The following is a 13,596-nucleotide window of genomic DNA, read 5'->3' on the forward strand; positions in this document are numbered from 1 at the left end:
CACCACACACTCCAAGATGCATCTGCCAGAGTTCTTCCCATTAGAGTGAGCACCATTCCCTGTCATCGCTCCTTCTGTGTCCCACCCTGCATCCCCAAGGTTCTTCATCCCTTTTTAAACCTTGTGCCTTCCCTTCAGAGCCACACAGGAACCTCCAGCCAGGCAGATACCACATCAGCAAAAAAAATCTTTAATTCTCTATTGATGGAAAAGTGCTCTTGCATCTTCTCAGTGGGATAAGAAAAGCACAACTGCCCATCGTGCCACCAAGGCTACCTATCCACCCACAAGCCAGTGGCCATCAGAGCCTGTGAAATCAGCTTGTCTAATGACTCTGAAGAAACATTTTAAGGAGTAGCAGTTTATTAAGGTATAAAAATCCTGCAAATTTTTGAGCAGTGAAGAGTTACCATTGTTTTTTAAGCAGTAATGGGGGCATTTTTAGCAACATGTTCAAAAAGCCTGCGGGGTTCCCTTGATGCTGTGCCTAAGTGATATTGTTAACAAGGCTTATTAGTGAATTTCTGAAAGGAAGTTGATCAGTCTTGTGGCTATGATGAACAATGGACAGAAGCTTGCGAAGACTCTCTCTTGCAAGAAGAATGTTCCAGATCTGCATGGAGAGAGTAGATTGACATTAGTCACTCTAGTGACACCTTCAACTGCAATTATTTTAGAACTAAAAACCAGTTTCCTCAGAGCAGTCTGCAGCATCCCTGCAGAACCACCTTCCAGTGAGATTCCGGTAAAAATCCTGCAGAAACTTCTTTTCTGTCCCCTCCTTGGTGGAGTTCAGAGTTCAACAAGTCAAGAGGATCCTTGTTCTCCACCCCAGGAAGGAGTCTGTCCTGCTCTCAACTCTTTCCACGCCAGCTCAGTAAATCTTTGTCCCCCAGACCACAGTGAAGTCACCCACGTCCCATCTCCAGCCAGACTCGGCATCCCTCACCAATGTCCCACCAACCGAAGCCATGGTGCTGTGTGAGCACAGCACATTCCAGACCCTGCCTTGGGGCCAGGCTTGCACCCCCACTGCCCAAAGGCGAGTGACAAACCAGAGGAGTGACTGTACACAACTTTCTCTTGCTCTGCAGGAACTGGGGCATTTCATAAAAGGGTCGTGTCAAGGCTTGTCCCAGGAACAGTTAATCGTTATCCAGCCTCTAAGAGGGCACAGAACTACACTGTTTCAACCAGGATTACGTCAGCTGACCCACATGTTCAGTTTCTTTTCCCTATCAAGTGTTAAACTAGAATTTCCCCATTGCTACATCCAGATCAGTTACACGCAGGTAGTTTGAAGAACTTGGAGCCCTCAGATTGAGACACCCGTGAATAAACCCAAAAGTGTTTCTGCTTTGGGCCTCATGAATCCCACAGAGAGCTGCCCTGCCACAGGCTTAACCAGCCTGCCATCCACACTGAGGGATCTTAGGTACAGTGACTTCCTGCTTCTCCCCTGACAGGAAACAGCACTTCAGGGCCTGAGGGAGCTCTAGGGGACCTGTGACAACTCTCCCAGCATCTACCTGACACAGCAACGACATGCAGAGAAGATTTTCTCGAAAGTTCTCCTTTTTTAGAGCAAAGAACTCTTGTATGCACAGGGTGGCCAAAACCAGACCAAAACAGTGGGCAGAAAGGGTGTGGGAAGAGGTTTTTTTTGTGTCCCAAATATGATCTACTTTTTGGGTGTGGTTGCTTCTGTTCCTCAGCTTTTCAAACCCCCCTCCCTACAGAAATGGGTCTGTGTTTCCCTTACCAGCATGGCACACAGCATGGGAATAACTCACCGTGGATTATCCCAGACACAGCTCAGAAGTCTGGTTCTGCAGGAAAGAAGCGCAGAGCATTAGACTTGGAGGCCAATGGCACCCCTGTCCCCACAAGGTTCCCCCCGGAAACAGCCCCAGTGTGGTAAAAAGAGTTGCCTTTAGCTGTATCTGAGGCTAGGTGAACACCATCAGCCCTGACTGCTGCGTCCTTCTTTATATTCACACAATATAAAGCAAAAATTCACTGCATGACCCATCGCCTTCTAGTTAAGTTCACCAAGGCACAGATAAGTGACACGGCATTACCAAATCCCTATGGATTAATAGCAGCACGTGTCCTCCCTGAATCCTTCGCAGGTACACGTAACAGCCTTTTTGGCTAAAGCCAAGTCAGCTTTCTATCTCTAACACAAGACCTTCAAACCCCACTCTGTTACAACACCCTGCTTCCCATGAAAATGAACAGAGACAGCATGGATATAAAGCAAGGAGCTCCAGCATGCAGGAGGGAAGGCACAGCATACCCCATCGGTAAATGCGTGGCTCCGGCATGGTGGAATGCGCCACCCTGCAAGAGAAGGTGTCACCCCTTGTGGGGGTGAAGGGCACATAGACCAGGCGCTGGAACTGCCACTTCTCGTTGAAGGACAAGTCCCCGTACTTGACGTCGGGAATAGGATTCCCATTCTTCAGGAGTTCGATGTCAATCTTAGGTGGGTGAAAGCCAGCGACGAAGCAGTGGAGGATGTTCTCCTTTCCCTCCTCGGCGCGTGAACGGGCGTAGACTTCCACCTTCGGCGACTCTGGAGAGAGGGGCGAGGGCAAGTGAGAAGCGGGGCTGCCGTGGGCATCGCCTCGATGCCAACACTCGCCCACCCACCCGGGCACAGTAACCCGGAGCCGCCGGGACCCCGCAACCCCTCACCCCCGTCAGGACCCTTCCCGCCGCCCCAGGCACTCACCAGCGGCCGCCCCTAGGCCAAGCAGCGCTAGCACGCCGAGCGCCAGAGCCCCCCGCGCCATCGTCGCTGCTCGCTGCCCCGCCGTTTCCCGGAATGCCCCATCCGCACCAACACTCCGCCTTTTATAGCCTTCGGAACCCACGGCCAATCGTGGCGCGGAGCGGCCTCTACGTCATCGGTTTCCGGGCAGAACGGGAGCTCCAGGGTTATGCGAGCCAGCATAGAAGCGCTTTCGCTTTCAGTTCCGCGCCGGGTGGAGGGAGAGACCCGGGCAGAGACCCCGGGGCGTCGGGCAACAGCGGCTGGACGTGAGCCCGGGTCGGCAATGGCACCTGGTCTGCACCAGCCCCGGTATGGCCACAGGCCCAGGGCAGCGCCCGTCCCCTGTGCTGGGCACTGCTGAGGCCACACCTCAAATCCTGGGGTCAGTTATGCGCCTTTCACGACAAGAAGGACATTAAGGGGCTGGAGCGTGTCCAGGGAAGGGAACAGAGCTGGGGAAGGGGCTGGAGCACCAGGAGCGGTTGAGGGATCGGGGGGGGGGGGGGGGGGGCTCAGCCTGGAGAAAAGGATGCTCGGGGGGACCTTCTTTCTCTACAACTCCCTGACAGAAGGGGGCAGGCAGGTGGGGTTGTGCTCTCCTCCCAGGGAACAAAGGAGAGGACAAGAGGAAACAGCTTCAAGTAGCACCAGGAAAGGTTTAGATTGGATCTTGGAGAAAAGTTATTCTCTGAAAGGGCTGTCCAGCCTTGCCACAGGTGGCCAGGGCAGTGGTGGAGTCCTCATCCCTAGAGGGATTTAAAAGCCCTGTGGATGTGGCACTTGGGGGCATGGGTTAGTGGTGGCCTTGGCAGTGATGGAGGAATAATTTGACTTGATGGTCACAGAGAGCTTTACCAACTTAAGTGGGGGTAAAAGTCACCTCTTGCAGAAGATTTTGCATCCAGGGCTGGTATTACACCAACAGCCTATAGTGGAGTAAGCTATCCACCTTCCTTTTTTAATCTCTTTCAAAACCTGTGTGGAATGTCTCATTCCAGCACTGCAGGGTGAGAAACTGACTGTTGTTCGAGCACAGCAGAGACACCCTGACATAAAACATGAGAATTCTAACAGAAAAGAACCAGGTTTTCTGGTGCCTCCTCCAGAAGAACTGTGATCACCAAAGCCTATTGAGGCTAGGAATGACATTGAGTAGTGCTGCTTGGAAGGAAAATAAAGGGAAAAGAAAAGAAAGTCACTGCTAATAGAGAGAAAACAGCAGCATGGTATAAGTACCTAAACACCAAGTCCCTTTAGGACCTGCTTTCTTAATGCACCTCTAAATGCAATTCATTAAAGCACAAATTTAATTAACAAAGCATGTATGGAGAACACTCCAAAGGCAGCAGGTAAATCAGGAGAGGCCAAGCAAAGGAAAATCTTGAAAACACTTGTTATCAGTTCCCACTGGCCCAGCTCCTGCTGGGTTTGCTGGCTACTCAGTGAGCAGTGCCAGCCACGCAGCTGAAAACACTCCATGTTTTTCTCAGTGTGGGATAAACAGATGCAGCTGTGGCCAGAGCCTTATCAGGGATCTCAGGGCTCTGGCAGAAATAATCCCTGAGTGCTCCATCGGTGGCAGAGTTGTTACTAGGGTCACCACAGCAGGAGTCACCACCCCAGTCCAGCTGTCCCACCGGTGAATCTGGCTCTGCCCATGTGAACACTCCCCTTGCCTCACGGAGAGGATGGCAGGACATGGATCCTTTCCATGGGCCCTTTGGGATGTGAATCCCTGGCAATGACTCTACTGTAACCCACACCACCTGTCAGAATTTCCCAATAAAGAGAAGCACAACTCTTCCACATGACGTTTATTAAAAGCCACAATGATTTGGTTAGAGTAGCCAAATCTTCCACTTTGGGGACATTTCTGCTTTTATTAGCAGAATATTGGGAGAATTATTTGGGAGTGGGTGACAAGACCAAGGTGCTCCTGGTATTCAGGAGGATAATTCAGGGGGATAAGGGCAGCACGCTATGCTTTGTGGGATGCAGAAATTTATAGTGCTCGTGTTGACATCTGTGCTCGGTGTTACCTACCAGAATATTCAATCCCGACAGACCACATCCCACCAGTTTTCTATAATTCCTCAGAAGGCTATCAACTCTGAGAACAGCATGGCAGTCAAGGAGCAACGGCAGCAGTGGGGAAAGCCGGGCTGAGGTATTCTGTGCTCCGAGAGCCGCAGGTGGGCTCATGGTCACTGAACCTCTCCATCCTCACTGCTCCCCCAGTTCCAGGGCTTCCTCCTGCGGGGGCACGGCCCGGCCAGTGCGCAGGCGTAGGACGCCGCTGGGAGCCGCCATGCTGTACGGCAGGCGCATGCCGGGGCGGCGGGGGCGGCCCATAAAAGGGGCGGCGGGGGCAGTGTGGTCCCGTAGAGGGACCCGGGACGGACGGAGGGTGGGCGAGCGGGAGAAGGAGGAGGCGACGGCGACGGCACTGCGGGATGGCGGAGGGCGGCGAGCGCGTTGTGAGTGCCTGCCCCTGCTCCGCTACCCGCTGCCGCGTCCCGCTCCCTCTGCGGTGCTCGTTCTCCGCGGCTGGCGCTCCCCGGCGCGGTCGGTCTCGGAGCAGACTCTGCCCTGGAGGTGCTGGTGGGATGCTCTTCCGTGCCCTCGTATGGGTTCTCACTCTGAAATCTAAAGGTGTCTCAGCCCAGCCGCACTGGTGCCGTTCCGTGCCGGCAGCGTCCCTGGGCTAAGCTGCGGGTCCTGTCCTCCTGTCCTGGCAGTGCCGCTGGCTCCTGCTTTTCCCTTTTCTAGCTGTGAGCCCTGTGGGTTGCCTGGCACCACCAGTAGAATGAGGGGGAGGTTGGGTGCCCTCCCATTTTGGGAGCATGTTAGGGTTACCTCTCCCTTAGCAAGGAATCTGCTGCTTCCAAATCCAGATTATCGAGGATTTTCTGCTGGTGGAAGATGCACTTCTGCTGGAAGAGATGGCTGAGGAGGATGAGGAGCTCGACCTGTACAACGAGATGACTTTTGGGTTAGGTAAGACCTCAGGGGAGTCCTGGTGTTGGAGAGACCTGCCAGCACTTGGGGGGAGCAGACACCCTAGTGGGCACTACCTAGGCACTCACCCAATCTGCTGTGCGCTGCTTTCCCCCTCTAAGACCGAGACTCCACAGAGGAGGATGTCCCAAAACTCCTGGTGGTACCGGAGATAAGCCCTGAGGTGGCCAAAGCACTGGTAGAGGCAACTGGAAGAGCAGCTGAGGAGCTGGACGAGGAGGAAGGTGGGATGGAGCCAGAGATGGAGCAGGTTAACTCTCAGTTGGAGGAAGAGGTAGAGGAGCTGGGGACTGAGGAACAGGAGGAAGATCAGGAGTGCTTTGAGGAGCCCAGTGAACTGGGAGACCCAGCAGTGATGAGAGCTGTGCGGAGCAAACCCACGCTGGAGGTGATGTGTGAGAGGATGGGGGGGTCCTATTGCTCCCCCCTCCATCCCCCATCTGTAGGTCCTGCCCCACAGAGGGCACTGGGGCAGGGAGGCAGACCTTTAACTCCCCTTTCCTTGCAGAGCCAGGACTCGGCGGTGCTGGACAGCGGGACTGGGACTTGCTGGGAAGAGTTTGGCAAGGCGGACATGGTAAAAATGTCCCCACCCATCTGGTGATGAGGCAGAGTGGCTCCTGTGGTGTCCCCTGCTCTCTCCTCCTGTTCACTTACCTCATGCCAACATCTCCCTGTTTTCCAGCTGGTAATGGATCACACGGCATGGGGCTCCTGCCCTGGCAGTGTCCCACGCCACCTCATGCTGGAGGTGGGTACCTCCAGCCAGCCTTTCAGGAAGTGGCTAAGGGCTCCCCACTACACTGGAATGAGGGTCACACAGGGAATTTGGGACACCTGGGGCATCTCCAAATGGCTCTGGGGGTGCCCAGATGTGTCTTGGGTGCCAAGGCTGTGAGTGCCCACTCAAAGTAAAGCCTGGGTTTGAAGGCAAACTCACCTGGGTTGAGTCTGGGGGGACTGGAACCCCCATGCTGGGTGTTCCCATGGGTCTCCAGCTGCTCCACACTACCAGGGTGGGAGCCCAGCTGATCTTGGTTGAGCAGTGACCAAAGGTTTTAGTGAGCTGACCATTGCTGAGGGAGCTAAACTTTTCCCAGCTGTGCCCTCTTCCCACCTGCTGCTGCCTCCTCCCCACAGGATAAAGCCATTCTCCAGGTCCTGGAGAGACCTCCACCATCTGCCAACATGGCTCTCGACTTCCTTGGCTCCCCTGTGCAGAGGGGCTACGGGGGGTCTTCCCCGCTCAAGTGCCCTGACTTAAGACTGATGTCCCCCAAGCCTTTCCCCCAGTGCTTTCTCCCACAGGTAACAGGTTTGGGGGTACTCTTGCATCCCTTCTTTCTCTGCCTCCCCTCCTTGGAGGTGCAGCCTCGAGGACAGGCTTGTCTGAGTGACACCTCCTGTCTCTTGCTCTGCACCAGGCGCCCCTGATATCTCCTCGCTCCCCGTGCTCTCCTCAACCCTTCCCGCCGGCTTGCAGACTCCCTCCAGTCTTCACTCCCAACCAGGTAACGTGGTGGGCTTTGAGCCACTGCCATGGCCCCACTCAGGTGGCCCTGGAGTGGCAGGGGATAGGGAGAGGCAGTGTCTGTAGGTAGCACTTTGCCAGAGGAATGGGAGCCAGAAGCCAGCACAGAGCTAGCTGACCCCTTTGGGATATTCAGAGGGGAAGGCTGAGATCCTTGATCTCCTCTCTCCCTCTCAGACAGCAGGGTATGTGCCTCCGACCCCTTTCCAGCCTGGGTCCTCCACCGTAGGCAGCCCACCGCGGCCCCTGGGCATGCACTTCAGGCCCATGTCCTCTTCTTTGGACCCTGCTCTCTTCTTCAGCCCCTCAGCTACAGGCCAGCTCAACTTCAGGTAGCAGGAGTGAGATGTTGGGGTGGGACTGGAGGGGCCCTACAAAGCAGCTGGGGATCACCTCACTCTGGAGGTGGCCCAAAACTCCCCTTGACCCCTGTCTGGTGTCCCCTGCAGCACACCCAGCCACATGACCCAGCTGCACCCCCAGCACCAGCGCATCCTGATGCAGCGGCAGGGCAGGCAGGTGCAGAGGTATGGGGGTCTTTTGGGTGCAGGGCAGGGGGGCTCTGGGTGGTCACAGTGGGCTGAGGTCTTCTCTTGTGCCAGTGTCTCCCCCAAGAAGCTGTGGTCTCGTAAAGTGGACCCTTATGCTGGGCTGATGACTTCCAAGGAGAAGGACTGGGTCATCAAGGTGGAGATGATGCAGCTGCAGAGTGAGAATATTGATGATGACTATTACTACCAGGTGAGCTCCTGCTGGCAGCGCCTGCAGCTTGTTCCCCTTAGGGTGGGGCTTTGGGAGCTGGAGAAATCCTCCAGGACTGGTGGAGGGGACTTCTGCCTTTTCCTGTTGTTACAGACCTACTACCACCGGCTGGAGCGCAAACAGGCGGAGGAGGAGCTGCTGGGCAGGCGCAACAAGCCCCCCAAGCTGGTCACGCCATTCATCCAAAAAGTGGAGACCTATGACTCTGGTGAGGGGCTGGGGCAGGTGGTCAGGGGGTGAGCGAGGAGTTCTGGGATGTGGTGTCACCATGTTCCCACTCTTCCGCAGTGGTGCGCATCGCTGGGTCACTGGGCCAGGTCACAGTGTCCACCTGCTACAGCCCTCGCCGGGCCATTGATGCTGTGCACCACGCCCTCGTAGAGGAGGAGGTAGGTGAAGGGAAGCTGGGCTGCTTGGGGCCCTGAATTGCCAGGAGTGCTGCTTTAGGAGCTGCCCTGAGCAGTAGGATGGGGCACACAGTTGGAGGAGGTACCACCTCTGCAGTGGCAGTTTGTGCCTGGCCAAGGGGTGAGACTGGGCTCTGGCCATGGTTTCCCTATGGGACTGCTCTGTATCCTGAAGTCACCTCTGATCCCCAGGGAGCAGCTGACCCAGTGCTGGTGGCAGTGTCTGGGGATGGCTGTAACCTGTGTGCCTTCTTTTCTACCCTCCCAAAGGCTGCAGGGACCCACCGGCTGCGGGCACTGCACAGGATCGAGAAGGTGAGTGAGTGGGGATTTGGGGAAGGGCAGGATGGTCCAGGTTTTCTGTTTCCATCCAGGGATTTCTCTAAGGGGATGTCTACCTAGGCAGGGTCCTGGATAGCCAGTTGGGTAGAAGATGTCCAAGCTTCCTCCTTACCCTGTGTCATTTCTCCAGCTCTTCCTGCAGCTGCTGGAAGTAGAGGAGGTGCAAGAGAAAATGTCCCTGGGGGAGCAACAGTCCCAGAGACAGGAGCAGAAGAGCCAAAAAGTGGAGAGTGTCTACCAAGCCTTGAAAATCAGGGCTTGCAGCAGTGATGAGTGAGTCTGTGCTGTGGGAAAAAGGAGCAAGCAGTATGTCCTGGTCCTGGTGGATCTGAGGTGGTCACTGATGAGCAGATCTGGATCACAGGAGGATTGGGTCCTTCCTTCCATGTATCACTGCCTGCCTATGAATCTTGTCCTCCTGTGGAGCTGATGCTGGTCCTTTTGGATGGACAGAGATGCTCCAGGTCCCTTGAGATTTGTGCCAATGGAGCCTTTGTTCCCAGGGAGACAGAAGATGAATTCCTGCAAGTGCTGTGTGTGCGGAAGGGCAAGAAGCTTGTGGCCCGACTGCTGCCCCACCTGAATGGCGAGCAAAGGGAGAAGATACTGCTGACAATCACCTACCACCTGCCCTTCCTCATGAAGAAGGACATGCTGGATGAGGCAAGCACCTCCAGCCAGGGCAGGGATGACCTGGGCTGTCTCCTTCCTCCTCTGTTCTTGCTGGGGGTGGCACCCTGGGCAATGAGGGGAGCCTGTCTTGTGGGGTTAGCATGAGATAGGAGCCTCTTCCTATCCATGGGGAGAAGGCCTCCAGGAGTCAGCCACCAGCAGTCCTGGTGGCAGTGACCCTCCCCTCCAAGTGCTGGGATGGGAGTGTGGCTGTGAGAGGTCAAAGGATCTCAGATTCCTGCTCTCCCCTCTGCCCTGCCCAGTCTCTCCCCCTGCTCTACAGCCCATTGAATGAGGTGGTGGGTGAGATGACCTTCAGCAAACTCATCGAGGTCCTGCAGGAGCTCACCCGGCCTCTACCCGAGTCTTCGGAGCTCCCCCTCACCATGGCCTTGAAGAACCAGGTATGTGGCCCTGAGTCTCATTGTGTCCCTGGGGTGCCACTGCTGCTGGCTGTGACACTCTTGGTGCTTTCCTGCAGTTTGGCATCTCCTTGCTCTATTCCCTGCTGAGCCACGGAGAGAGGCTGCTGTCCTCGCATGCACCACTGAAGCCATGCAGAGGGGACTTCGAGGCATGGTGAGGGACTGTGTGAGCTGGGGGGAGGGTTTATCACTGCTCCATGGGGTGCTCACCCCCTGTGCTGGTGCCCCCAGGACGGACACTGTGTACCTGATGTCCCAGGAGCTGTCACGCCTGCCTACAGCCTCGCTGGCAGAGCCTCTCTTCTTGCCCAGCAACCTTGTCTTGCTCTTCTGCCGCTACCTGGACAAGCAGACTGTCTACCACCTGGCAACCAAGATGGCTGAGTGAGTACTGCCTGGAATGGCTCTCCTGGGGATCCCCAGGGGAGCAGGAGCAGACAGCACTGGGGGCTCACTGCTTCCATCCCCCCGCTTGGAGTTATCTCCAGATACCTACTGGGCTGAGCTGAGCCTGGTGCCTTTGCTCCCACTTCTTCAGGACAGATCAGCACCCTGATAGTCCAACCTCATCCTTTCCCTGCAGGTGCTCCCCGCTGCCCACGGAGGCTGACGTGCTCTGCTGAGCCCTGGGAGCTGGGGGATGGGGTCTGGAGCTGGTGGTGCTGGGAACGGGCAGGGCCCAATGCCATGGCTTTGGAAGTGAACACTTACCCTGGTGCGGGGCACTCTGGGTGACACAGGCAGGGGCAGGGCTGGCACCAAGGGGCTGATGCCACCCTGTCCTGGTGCCTGGGAGCACGGGGGGGTGGGTAGGTGTGACTCATTTTGGCCTCCCCCTGGCAGTGGTGAGTGCTGGGTCACAGCAGGGGCTGAGGCAGGGCACAGGGGCGCTGGGAGCACCTGGGGGTGGATTTTGTCTATGGCACATTCTGTGCAGTGCTTGAAATAAAATAAAAAGGTGATTAATGAGCTCCTCTGGCTCCTGGGGCAGCTTATGTTGGATGCACAGTGGAACTATGGGCTTTGCTGGGCAGGGAGACCCCTGACCGGGATTTGGCAAAAGGCAAGGAGAAGGGGAGGGGATGCTCAGAGGATCAAGGAGGAGAAAGGAGTGCTTGGAGAGGGGATCAGAGGTCCCACATACCTGAGCACATAGGGAGGGGAGTGGGTTGGGAAAGAAGGGATGTGGTGGGGAAGATAAGTCAGAGCTTGTCCTGAGAGGGAAGTAACGGTTGATGCACACATGGGAGGGATATGGTGGGGAGGTCTTAAACATATGTGGGTGGGTAATAAAGTACCTCTTGTCTCTGATGAGCTCCCAAAGGCTATTTAGTCTGAAGTCTTCCAGTCGTGGTCACAATGAAGTACCTTGAGCATTTTTCTAAGCAATTCTGACAACCCCCAGCTGATCCTCACTTTTGTATCTGAGGCTGTGTGTGTGCAATATCTACTCCTGCTGTGGGACTCTTGGTAGCTCCTGCCTGGTTTTATGGTGGGGTTTCCCCTAATCCTATGGGATAGCTGGGACTGGGCCACCTTCACCCACCCAGATGTCTAAACCTGGCACCCAAAGCCTGGTGTGTACTCAAAAGAGGTTTGCAGTGAAAGTTGTCTCATCCTCAGACTGTCCAAGCTCCAACCCTGACTGGATAAAACTATTCCTTTAAAAGGGCATCCTTCAGGGGCCAAATGGAGAATTTACAGAGAATAAGGCTGTAGGGCTTGGGTGGGATTTATTTCCACTGCTCATCAAGGTAGCTCAGTTTCTTCTCCTTCAGAGAGTGCAAAGTCCATCTGGCAGGACCTCCCACTCCTTCTGGCAGCTGTATCTCCTCCTGCTGCCTCTCCTGCTCATCTTAAAGGATGTATATGCTCCTCATGCTTTATCCTTAGGGAGTTTTCTGGGACAGCTGTTCATTCCTAGCTATCCTCTTCAAAAGAGTGACACTGGCAGGTTCTCCATGGGGTGAGCCCCTTGTTCCAACCCCACTGAGGCAATCGGGGAGGATTCCAGTGTGGGGTCTCACCTGCCAGTGAAAGAACAGATCTTGCTGTTGCAAATCCCTGAGAGAATTTCAGGCAGGAGGGAATTAGCAGCTGCTCATTGATAGCAAGAACTGGGGAGGACACTGGCAAGTCCTTCAGATAAGGATAAGCTGTGCTCTGTTTGCTCCTTGCCTGAGTGCCAGTGTGGATGAAGGATGAAAGTGTGACCTGGCTGCAAATGTGTGCTAGACCAAGTTGTCTAGCATTCAAGGTTGGAGATCTCTGCTGGATTTTGCTGCTCCATTACAGGAGACAGCTGAGGGAAAAGAAGGAAACCCATCTCTTTGTTACTCTCCTGTAGCCAAGTGGTTCAGAGCATCCAGTGCTTCCCACCTGGAGAAACAGACCCTCTCCATGGGGCAGCACCCAGGAATGAATCCAGCTCAGGGCTGTCTTGCAGGTCAAGGACCCCCAGATCATTCACCTGCCATCTGGATGTTCTCCCTTAATCCAGAGCTGATGGAAGTCAAGGGTGTCTCATCTGTCCTGCCCAGCTCCTCCTGGTGCTCTCCTGAGAGGATTGTTGGCCCCACAGAATGGTGGTGACCCATGACTGTGGGCTATCACTGTCTTGGGGGGGAAGGGTGGGTGTATGGGCCTCATCCTGGAATGTTTTGGGGTGTATGGAGCTCATCCAGGGCTGTCTTGGGTATTGTATGGGGTTAGTCCTGAAACAGATTCAAGGTGTGTGTCCCATCCTGGGATGTCCTGGGGGGTGTGTACAGGGTTTGTCTGGGAATGTCTTGTGGGAGTATGGGGTTAATCCTGGGATGTCTTGAGGTTATGTGGCTCACCCTGGGAGGCTTTGGTAGGTGTATGGGCTTCATCCTGGAGCATCTTCAGTGTATGGGACTCATCCTGGGCTGTTTTGGGGGCTTATAGGGCTCATCCTGGTCTACCTCCAGGGTATGAAGCTTATCCTGGTGTGTTTTTGGTGGTGTACAACTTATCTTGAGGTGCTTTGAGGGGTATGGGTCTCATCCTGGGATGTCTTGGTGGGGTATAGGGTGCATTCTGGGCATTTTTAAGGTCTGAGGCTCATCTTGCAAAATCCTGGTGGGTGTGTGACACATCATGGGATGACTTAAGTGGTTTAGGGCTCATCCTAGGATGTCTTGGTGAATATATGGGGTTCATCCTGTGACATCATCAGGGTCTGGGACTTATCCTGGAACATCTTGGGGGCAAATATGGCTCATCCTGGGATATCTTCAAGGTATGTGGCTCATCCTGCCACATGTCTGGAGTGGTATAGGGCTCATTCTGGGGTGTCCTGGAGTTTGTATGGGATTCATGCTGGGACATCTCTAGGTTATGTGGCTCATACTGGGAATTTTTTTGAGGGGGAAGGGGCTCAGCCTGGAATGTTCTGGGCGATACGGGAGTACGCTCCGGGCTGTCGAGAGGGCACGGGCTCGCTGTCCAGGGTACCGCGGCCCCCTCGGCCGGGGCGCTGCGGGGACACGCCGCCCTGAGCTCACCATTGCTGCCGGGCGGAGGGGCCGCGCTCCTCTTTCCGCCGGCACAATGGTACGGCCTGCACCCCCGTTTCCATGGTGACGACGCGGCGCCTGACAGCGGCGGCGCTCATTGGCTGTCGTTGGTGGCGGGGGC

General features: G+C 55.4%; 2 protein-coding genes and 1 long non-coding RNA gene across 3 annotated transcripts; 1 reads left to right on the forward strand and 2 right to left on the reverse strand.

Moving 5' to 3' along the window:
- Window positions 1–340: 340 nt before the first annotated feature.
- B2M (beta-2-microglobulin) lies at window positions 341–2,847 on the reverse strand. Its single transcript, XM_053954943.1, has 4 exons — window positions 2,738–2,847; window positions 2,300–2,578; window positions 1,794–1,829; window positions 341–613 (listed from the first exon to the last, which is right to left on the reverse strand). Exons 1-3 carry the CDS (start codon window positions 2,796–2,798, stop codon window positions 1,816–1,818), a joined length of 354 nt encoding a protein of 117 aa, XP_053810918.1. The 5' UTR covers window positions 2,799–2,847; the 3' UTR covers window positions 341–613; window positions 1,794–1,815.
- Window positions 2,848–3,342: 495 nt separating this feature from the next.
- Window positions 3,343–10,905, forward strand: PATL2 (PAT1 homolog 2). The gene is given in 20 exon segments (XM_053954944.1): window positions 3,343–5,174; window positions 5,176–5,256; window positions 5,674–5,776; window positions 5,899–6,185; window positions 6,306–6,374; window positions 6,483–6,548; window positions 6,938–7,105; window positions 7,222–7,308; window positions 7,506–7,660; window positions 7,778–7,855; window positions 7,931–8,069; window positions 8,184–8,298; window positions 8,379–8,479; window positions 8,768–8,812; window positions 8,970–9,112; window positions 9,343–9,502; window positions 9,775–9,915; window positions 9,993–10,090; window positions 10,168–10,320; window positions 10,520–10,905. Coding segments are annotated over 20 exon segments (2,424 nt in total). The 5' UTR covers window positions 3,343–4,979; the 3' UTR covers window positions 10,560–10,905.
- A 747-nt stretch (window positions 10,906–11,652) lies between these two features.
- Window positions 11,653–13,546, reverse strand: LOC128794746 (uncharacterized). The gene is made up of 2 exons (XR_008433262.1): window positions 13,464–13,546; window positions 11,653–11,963 (listed from the first exon to the last, which is right to left on the reverse strand). It is a non-coding gene; the product is annotated as an uncharacterized LOC128794746 (long non-coding RNA).
- Between the last annotated feature and the right edge of the window lie 50 nt (window positions 13,547–13,596).

The sequence above is a fragment of the Vidua chalybeata genome, chromosome 13, assembly GCF_026979565.1.
Source record: "Vidua chalybeata isolate OUT-0048 chromosome 13, bVidCha1 merged haplotype, whole genome shotgun sequence".
NCBI classification, from domain to species: Eukaryota; Metazoa; Chordata; class Aves; order Passeriformes; family Viduidae; genus Vidua; species Vidua chalybeata.